General features: G+C 46.2%; 1 protein-coding gene across 2 annotated transcripts in view; it reads right to left on the reverse strand.

Moving 5' to 3' along the window:
- col5a1 (procollagen, type V, alpha 1) overlaps positions 1–10,000 on the reverse strand; it is a 109,726-nt gene that overhangs the window by 49,566 nt on the left and 50,160 nt on the right. For both annotated transcript variants that reach the window (XM_063210881.1, XM_063210880.1), the window contains exons 6-14: positions 8,620–8,709; positions 7,600–8,061; positions 6,707–7,129; positions 6,234–6,290; positions 4,358–4,399; positions 3,649–3,711; positions 3,448–3,522; positions 524–616; positions 181–237 (exon numbers count right to left, since the gene is read on the reverse strand). In XM_063210881.1, coding sequence (XP_063066951.1) covers positions 181–237; positions 524–616; positions 3,448–3,522; positions 3,649–3,711; positions 4,358–4,399; positions 6,234–6,290; positions 6,707–7,129; positions 7,600–8,061; positions 8,620–8,709 — 1,362 coding nt within the window. The remainder of the gene's footprint in view (positions 1–180; positions 238–523; positions 617–3,447; positions 3,523–3,648; positions 3,712–4,357; positions 4,400–6,233; positions 6,291–6,706; positions 7,130–7,599; positions 8,062–8,619; positions 8,710–10,000) is intronic.

Below are 10,000 nucleotides of genomic sequence, written 5' to 3' on the forward strand. Positions count from 1 at the left end.
ATGCACACATAGAATTCAGAGCACGAAGCGGGAGGGCAAGACATTCATTACATAGGTACGCTGATGAATAACTTATGAGCTATCACTGTCTGGAGTTGTTTTTCCCTCTATCTCACTAAAGCCAGAGGCAGTGTGTACGAGCCTTCCAAGAAGTAGGGTGATCGGTGTGAGGTATATTACCAGTGGTCCTGGTCGACCCGTCAGTCCCATTGGGCCGGTGGCGCCACGCATGGCAAGCTGTGGAGAGAGGAAAAGGTGCGCAAAATAGTCAATGCTTACAGTACACAAATTCTGTAGGTGTGTGTGTGTGTGTGTGTGTGTGTGTGTGTGTGTGTGTGTGTGTGTGTGTGTGTGTGTGTGTGTGTGTGTGTGTGTGTGTGTGTGTGCGTGTGTGTGTGTGTGTGTGTGTGTGTGTGCGTGCGTGCGTGCGTGTGTGCGTGCGTGCGTGTGTGCGTGCGTGCCTGCGTGCGTGTGTGCGTGTGCGTGCGTATGAATGTGTGGGTGACAGTCTCTGTGTTCATACCCTGGCTTGTTGCATCATGGACTGCATCTGGGCCTCCTGGGCAGACACTTGTGGACCCTTGTGACCCGAATCTCCTCCAGAGCTCATGCGGAACTGCAGGGACACAACAGAGACAGAAGTTGATAGAGTGAGTGATTTAGCATTCAAAGACTTCAGCAAATCAATTACAGCAAAACTTAAAAAGATAACATTACAAAACTGAAAAGATGATCTGTAAATTAAATTTAAAAATAAATAAATTGAGAATGCATTTACTGTTCATTATTATATTCTATATTTATCACAACAGGATAGAAACACATCAACTAAACATTTCCTCATAGCTGCACATCGGTCTGTGTGTAAAACTGTGTGCTGCCCCCTAGTGGTAGAGCATAAACATTGCTCTTCAGGATTTGCAGTACCTCAGTTAAAGGTACAGAAGCGCCATCTAGAGGACATTTCCAACTACTGATAGGCTCCATAAAGAGTTTCCTGTCCCCAAGGCTCTGGCTTGCTTTTAACCAACATTCATATTGCCAGCATGAATCTTCACCATAGGATTGAGAGGACGGAAATGTTTTTTTTTTCATTACAAAGTCTAAAATGAATAACCATACAGGGACAACATTATACTCCCTTTTTTATGGTTACAGAAAAGAAGGTTGTGCCCATGTTTACAGTGAAGGGATTTAAGAGTTGTTTGGCACAAAAAAAACCCATCTTCCGACAGTTGATAACCCTTCATAAACAAACTTTGTGTGTGCAATATCCTGGCATAAAATAAACAATGGAGTTTTCCAGTATATTCATGCTGACAGAATTGTGAGTCATTCTTCACACTGGACTTTTATGAAGTGAAGATTTTCCAACAATGGCATCTACCTTCCTATTCAAGCAGGCTTTAATGTCTAAGCAAAAAAAATCCTGTGCTTTACCCTCCTTCTCCCTATATCTGTGTGTGTGTGTGTGTGTGTGTGTGTGTGTGTGTGTGTGTGTGTGTGTGTGTGTGTGTGTGTGTGTGTGTGTGTGTGTGTGTGTGTGTGTGTGTGTGTGTGTGTGTGTGTGTGTGTGTGTGTGTGTGTGTGTGTGTGTGTGTGTGTGTGTGTGTGTGTGTGTGTGTGTGTGTGTGCGTGCGTGCGTGCGTGCGTAGATTGCGTGCATCCCTAAAACTGTTTCCCAGGCATTTGCTGGCGCACCCTAGAGGGTAGAGACGTCCGTCTGCTTCTTCCATCCGTCTCGGTGGAAAGCGCTGACTAGAGCAGTTTGCTCACTAGAGCTCAGCTGTGCCTCTAAGACTTTACTGATCCTCTCCCTTTTAGCATACTGTGCCCACCTAACAGCTCACAGCGGATTTCAACCCAGTCATTTGGTCACAAAATGTCATTACTTGGTATCCTAGTACACTAGACTAAACCACCTAGAGGCAGAGCATTTTACCTGCTGAGTTGCTCTAGGACCTGCTCCATAGGAGATAATCCAAAAGGATGCAAAATCCATCATTCAGTAGCAATCTCTGTTTATCTGTTAATGTTTTCTTCTGTTTTAATCTGTGTACTGAGTCGTTCTGGTGAGTTTAAAGTGCAGTTTGAACTGGTCTGAACCCCACGCTAGTTTCACAGTTTCGCTTACTATATGGACAGACTATACTTTCCATGATATGGTCTTGGCTTGATCTTTCTCCTCAGGTCCTAAAAGGTGCACTGTGTAATATTTGTAGTTTATTTACAGAAGCTATGATGCCCATTGACAAATGTTACCTTATATATATATGTGTGTGTGTGTGTGTGTGTGTGTGTGTGTGTGTGTGTGTGTGTGTGTGTGTGTGTGTGTGTGTGTGTGTGTGTGTGTCTATATATAAATACTTACCACCAACATCAATTTCTAAGTATACATTATGACAGGGAAAAAAATGTTTTTATGAAAAGATGGATCTTCTCCATGTCCACCATTATGAAATTCCAGAAATAGACATTTTGAGCTGCAAAACCGTACTGTACTTTGGTCATACTAGTGAATATTTCTCTATTATTTAGTAAATAATCAGGAAAAGACCACATCTGGCAAAAGTCAGCACAGTTTCAATGAGTAGCAGAGTTGCAATACCTGATCTACAATCCTACACAGTGCACCTTTAATACATGAAAACCATCTCCGTAGCCCTAACTCTAGTTCTGTTAGCCATTAGCTGTTACCTCTAACTTCAACAGGCCTGGTCTGATCCATTAGCGGTTGTCAGGCGTTTAAACCATCAAAGGCTCCGACCCTCTTGAGCTTTCAAGCAGAACCAGCAGCTTTCATTCCTAGCCATTTACCCCCAGAGCATTGGACGCTACGCTGAGATGGAAGGGCAACATATTTCCTCTTATGGTTGAACGACTTCCTGAATGACAACAGGCTCACTAAGCTTTCTTCAGGCAGATAGGCTGTTAAACGTAAATATCTGGAGGTCAAAAGTGGCCGACAAAGGAAACGACTAAACTATATGACAAATTAGAGTAGAAGGTGAACAGATTTCAAGGCTCCACAAAGATGAAGGGAGATTGGCACAATGGACCAAATGTTAGATATGATTAAGACACAGTGCCCTGAGTCACAGAGCCTTGTTGCAAATAAAATGCAAATAAAAACTGTCTATGTACAAAACATATTTTGGGGGCTTTTTCAGACACATGGACGGCACTAAACTAGTAATATTGTATCTCTCGGTCACTAAAATACTTAACCGCTCCCCTCCCACTGTTCTAAGACAAATCATTGCAATAGAGGTATTGTGTGACCTCAAAAGGAGCATGCCAGAGGCTGAAGCGGTCGTGTCTGTGTCAAGAATCAATAGCAACGGCCACCAGAGGGCAGTAATTAACTACATTACCTCTGGCACAGAAAAAAAGTCCAGATAAGAGATAAATATTAGTATTTTTTAGAGGGCGGCGATATATACTTACAGGCAGCATCAGAACTGTCCCGGGAGGTCCTGGGAGACCATCAGCTCCGGGAAGACCAGAACGACCGGGCGGTCCCTATAGAAACCAACACAGAAAGCAAAGGATACTTGGCAAATGGCTCTCGGCTTGTGCAGACTTTTATCTATATAAGGCAAGACATGTTAGTGTTTACTGTTTAATAAGGTTGGCATGGTGACTCACTCTCTCTCCGGCATCTCCGGGACTGCCGGGAGGGCCAGAGGAACCTGGAGGACCAGGTAGACCCTGCAGGACAGAACAAACGCTTTAGGATTCACAAGATAGTCCATAGACACATTGATAATAAACATTGCTATGTGTGTAGAAAAATGTATGTGTGTGCTACTGTGGTAGATGAGGTTCTGTGTGTGGGGGGATCATATGCCCATGTTGTGTGTATAAATTCAGTTAACGTATTACAGTGAAAACGTATGGTTTGCATTAGTACATAGACCATAGACAATGAACGTTGTTATGTGCAGTATTCAGATAAGTTTGTATGTGTGTAACAGAGTTGGATAAATGAGGCTATCACTGCTGCAGCGGGATCAGATGAAACAGATCAGAAGTATGAGCAATGAGACACGAGCCAAATCACGCTTGGAGGCTTCACTCTCCGTCTGTCAGTCTCTGAGTGATTAGGTCATTGGAACAGCCAAATTCTTCCAGTCGTGTTAGTGTTTCTCATCGCTACAGATGGTGATACATCATAACATGTGTCTTGTGTGTGTATGTGAGTGAGAGAGGGAGGAAAGGAGTGGGGAGAGAGAGAGAGAGAGAGAGAGAGAGAGAGAGAGAGAGAGAGAGAGAGAGAGAGAGAGAGAGAGAGAGAGAGAGAGAGAGAGAGAGAGAGAGAGATTTCATGCAGAAAAAGCTAGCCGCAAGAACTTACAGTTGGGCCTTCAGGACCAGGTGGTCCCTCCACCAGCATTCCCTGGGAGGGGACAAACAAGAGAGGAGACATGTCACTGACTGATAATATACGAGTGAGTGTGTGTGTGTGTGTGTGTGTGTGTGTGTGTGTGTGTGTGTGTGTGTGTGTGTGTGTGTGTGTGTGTGTGTGTGTGTGTGTGTGTGTGTGTGTGTGTGTGTGTGTGTGTGTGTGTGTGTGTGTGTGTGTGTGTGGCATGTGTGCATGTTTGCACGTGTGCGTGTCAGAAGTGTATAAAGTAGAAGCAAATATGCCCTTACTGATGTAATTACAACCCTAGGACATGATCTTACATAGTTTATACACCCTTTATTCCACTGTGCCGAATGAGGTACATACACTGTAAGAACACTTTCAAAATACTTTAGACACCTCTGGTGCACGTGCACATGTGTGTTTGTGTATGCACGGGTGTATGCACGTGTGTGTGTGTGTGCACTTTGCAGCGAATGTAGGAACCCTTCTAGTGACCCGTGTGTGCTTGACTTTGTAATGTGCTGCTCTCTTCTGAAAATAGTGTGGCATCTGCATAAAAATGATGCATGAAAGCAATGTGATTCTCTCTGTTTGCGTGTCCAAAAGAGTGTCTCATGTTAAAGATTATCTCTGTTAATGCACTATACAACCGTGCAGATCATGGATGCGAATTTGGTTATGTCTGTGTGGTTGGCTCTCTGTTCTGGAAGTATTGGCCGTAGTGTTGGTCTTCAGTATGGATATGTGTATATGACAGCAAGGCATCATGGATTTGTTTGCACTTGCAGAGATGAAAACGTGTGCAAACACTCCTGTCTTACTCAAACAAAGACCACAATGTCTAATTCAGGGGTGTCAAACATACGGCCCGCGGGCCGCATCCGGCCCGCCAGAGGGTTCCATCCGGCCCGGGTGTTAAAAAAAAAAAAAAAAAAAAAAAAAAAAAATTTTTTTTTTTTTTTTTTTTTTTTTTTTTACTTTTTATTTTATTTTTTTTCAACGAAATAACCGAAATGCGCAATTACGCCCCTCGGGGCAAAATCGATACCTGCGTGACATTAACCCAATGGTCCCTCTGTTATACTGTATACGTAGTAAAGTGCACATCACACTTCTATTACAATTATAAATGGTGAATTTGTACTGTAACAGGCATTTGATAAAGCTCATATATTATAGACCTCATACATAGAGAACATGTTAATACTTCTTATTCGTATTGTATTGGTATTGGTTGTAATTAAATAATAAATATAATTGGATTTGTATTGGTTCCTATTAAGCTGAAATTGGAAACGGGATGTTAGAATGCGTGAAAATGCAGGAAATGACATCTAAGAAATAAAAAAAATTCTGGGGGAAACCCCCAGACCCCCTGCCAAAATGAACTGTCCCATATTTAATTCATTGACGGTTGGCAATGAATGAATGAAGTCAAGGAAATTTTGCATAGGATTATCAGTATTGCATTGCTTTCTACATACTCAACACACTTAAAACGTGATAGTACTGAACACTAATCCTCTGCTTTACGTTTTTTTTCGCGATGATGTTACTAATGCGGCCCGCTTGAGGTCCACATGGGTTGTATGCGGCCCCCCGACCAAAATGAGTTTGACACCCCTGGTCTAATTCATGCATGACTCTCTCTCTCTCTCTCTCTCTCTCTCTCTCTCTCTCTCTCTCTCTCTCTCTCTCTCTCTCTCTCTCTCTCTCTCTCTCTCTCTCTCTCTCTCTCTCTCTCTCTCACATGCACACAAAGACTTCCATGCACATTCTCTTCATCTCCCTTTCTTTATCCATTTCTCTCTCTCTTTCGCCTCTTTCTCTCTCCTCTCATGAATAAAAGACAGTTCCTTACAGGCTCGATGACAGCAGGCTCTCCCTTTTGTCCCTTCTCTCCTCTCGCTCCGTCCACCTGTATTGGGAGGGAAACAGACAAGAGCACACACACACACGCACACGCACACACACACACACACACACACACACACACACACACACACACACACACACACACACACACACACACACACACACACACACACACACACACACACACATTGAGTAAAGAGATAATTAATTAGTTCTGGGTTCATGAATTATTATATGAAGGATGTTTTTGTTAATGTGTGAGAGAGTGTTTGAGTTGTACGTGTGTCATTTAGTGTGTGCAAGTGTAGTGTGTGTGTGTGTGTGTGTGTGTGTGTGTGTGTGTGTGTGTGTGTGTGTGTGTGTGTGTGTGTGTGTGTGTGTGTGTGTGTGTGTGTGTGTGTGTGTGTGTGTGTGTGTGTGCATGCGTGCATGCCTATGTGTAGTATATGAGACCAATACCGCAAAGTCAGTCTCGGCGGGCAGCACTTTGTCCTGGTCCGAGTCGGTGTAGTAGTCGGGGTAGCTCTCGTAGATGTCCTTGATCTCCTTGTCGCTGTAGTCGGTGATGTCCACGTCGTAGTTCACGTCTCCTCCCGCGTCCACGCCGGCCGAGCCCTTGCTGGCCCCGGCGCCCCCCACTGCCGAGGACGAGCCGCCCGAGATGGTGACCGTGCTGCTGCTGCTGCTCCAGCTGCTGTTGCTGCTGCTACCAGCGCCGCCCGCGGCTCCACCTCCAACGCTGACCGTGTGGCTGCTGCTGCTGCTGCTGCTGCTGCCGCCGCCAGTGCCAGCGCCGCCCACGGTGTAGTCTCCGCCCTCTCCGTAGTTGTAGTTGTAGCCCTCGCCGTACTCATCCTCGTAGCCGCCACCTGTGCTGACCACCTGCACACAGGAAGTCCACAACGACGTTTAGATCATGCGACGTTTAGCTCATGAAGTGCTGTCATTATCATGCTGACATCTTGAGTACTGTGATTGATAGATTCGTTTGTTTTTCTCCAGGCCTTATGCCATTGAGAAGTCACCTTTTTAATTAAGACATGTCCCCTGTCATACATTTAGTTTGTTGTTACTGGTCGAAATGCGTTACTAAAGGCTAAAAGCTCACAATGTCATAGTAGTGTAGGACTGTCAAATATACTTTGCCTTCTTCCTGCATTCTCTCTGGTACTATGTATGGTAAGAAAGTGTTCCACTGGTAGAATGGTGCTCACTATAAGGCTACAAACAGCAGGCTGATATGAAATTGGAGAAATAGGTCAATCTAGGCCCATCTGTAACCTCCTACTGACTGGCTGCTGAAAGGCGAAAAGAATACTGTGTGACTATAAGTTGGTACTTTAGTGACTCACAGTGGTGCTGTTGCGGATGACGGTAGAACTAGATCCTGCTCCTCCGCCCTGGATGATGGTGGTGGAACTAGATCCTACTCCTCCGCCAGTGGTGATCACCCTCTCCACCTCGGCTCCGGTTCCCATGTCCACTCTGCCGCCCAGGCCCAGGTCCAGCTCGCTCTCCGAGCCAGCTCCGGTGATGGTGACGCGGGTACCGGTGGAGCCTCCACTGCTGCTGGAGCTTGAGCTGGAGCTGGAGCTGGAGCTGCTAGCATCAGGTGCAGGGCTGGACTCATCGTAGTAGGAGTCGTAGCCGTCGTAGCTCTCGTAGGGTTCGCCAGCGGCGCCGGCGTCCACCGTTTCCGACACGGTCACCCTGCTGCCGCCACTGCTGCTGCTGCTGGAGCTGGAGCTGGAGCTGGCGCCTCCACCCACCGACGTGACGGAGGTGATGACAGAGTCCACAGCCTCATCAGTGATCTGAGGACAGCCAATCATCAGCAATTATAAGTGGGACGACAACACACAATATGTGGTCAAAGCCATAATTATCATCCTCATCTATCATGACTCAACTCAACCACAATTAATTGCTGTTGACATTGATTACTGTGGTGGTTATATATGCTGTCACGCTGTTATGTACCAGGCGTGACCAATAATTGAATAGAAATTCATTGCTGTGGTCAGTGGTCTGTCACTGCTTATTAACACTACTGTATGACGAGAACATGAATATCACTTACACGTTTGTCATCACTACAAAACACACAGCAGTCCATAATGTGTCTGTGTCGGTGTCTTTGAATGTGTATGCTCAAGCAGCTAAAAATATGACAGGTTGTTCACATGCTACCATGCTTCACTTCGATAATATGGTCCAACACCCATTTTGAACTGCTGTCATTACAATAGAACTCTCGGAGTGCTGCCTGCAGACAACTGAGAGTTGTCCCTGTGTAAAAACAACACTGCTAAGTGTACTGGGCATGAGGAAGTGTGGAAAATGAAGGGAATGAGTGAAGGGATGCCGGCTACCTCGTCGGGAGAAGCGGTGCCATCCTCTTTGTTCATGTCCATGTCCTCATAGTAGGGGTACTCGTAGTAGTAGCTGTCCTCGTCCGTGTTCTGCAACGTAAACACACACCATGTCAGAGGGGGTTTTGGTTGGGGGGGTTGTGTGTGTGTGTGTGTGTGTGTGTGTGTGTGTGTGTGTGTGTGTGTGTGTGTGTGTGTGTGTGTGTGTGTGTGTGTGTGTGTGTGTGTGTGTGTGTGTGTGTGTGTGTGTGTGTGTGTGTGTGTGTGTGTGTGTGTGTGTGTGTCTGTGTGTGTGTGTGTGTGTGTGTCTGCGTGTGTCTGCGTGTGTGTGTGCGCGCATGTGTACGTGCATGCATGCGTGTGTACGTGCGTGCAGGTGTGTGTGTAAACCTTGTAAAGCCTGTGTGTCACTGTGAGTGCGTGAGTGTCCTAGATGTGTGTATGGGCGAGACAGTCCCTGCCAACACTACTGTGAGAGGCTATTCTGTCCTGCAGTATTTTGTTCTGCTGAAGAGGGGAGAAGGCATACAATACAATGGTCAGAGTTGATTACTGAAGGGGGGGAGGGTTCTTGGTCTTGGTCCAGTAACACATATGCCCATCGCGTAAGATACGTCCCCTGCCCCTGCCCAGTCACTCACTCTGGGCTGCAGCATGACACTATCACAGTGGGCAGTCATGGGTGAGCGGTTAGGGCGTCAGACTTGCATCCCAGAGGTTGCCGGTTCGACTCCCGACCCGCCAGGTTGGTGGGGGGAGTAATCAACCAGTGCTCTCCCCCATCCTCCTCCATGACTGAGGTACCCTGAGCATGGTACCGTCCCACCGCACTGCTCCCCATGCGGCGCCACTGAGGGCTGCCCCCTTGCACGGGTGAGGCATAAATGCAATTTCGTTGTGTGCAGTGTGCAGTGTTCACTTGTGTGCTGTGGAGTGCTGTGTCACAATGACAATGGGAGTTGAAGTTTCCCAATGGGCTTTCAGTGTGGACTCCTCTTACAGTGCACAGCACAGAGCCACCCACATACACTGTACTAAAGTGCACGTAAAGATACAGCGTACTCCCAGTGAACTCCTCTGTATCGTGACAGATTTATTGTCAGTGTAGCTGACACTGTAGAGTGATTTAGGGTCCCTGCAATGGGGTCAACACAAGGCCATGGGTGACCAGAGAATAACCTCCATTTTCCATCCCTCTTTCTCCTTCCCTTTCGCTCTCTTCTCTCTTTCTCGTTCTTTTAGAAAACACTAAGCCTATTCCCTTTTTTCCTTCTCTCTCTCTTTGACTTTCTTTATCTCTCTCCCTATCCCTGCCTGCCTCTGAGTCTGTCTCTCATTCTCCATGTCTCTCTCTCTCTCTCTCTCCTGTCTCTCTGTCTCG

This window comes from Engraulis encrasicolus, chromosome 11 (assembly GCF_034702125.1).
Source record: "Engraulis encrasicolus isolate BLACKSEA-1 chromosome 11, IST_EnEncr_1.0, whole genome shotgun sequence".
NCBI lineage: Eukaryota > Metazoa > Chordata > Actinopteri > Clupeiformes > Engraulidae > Engraulis > Engraulis encrasicolus.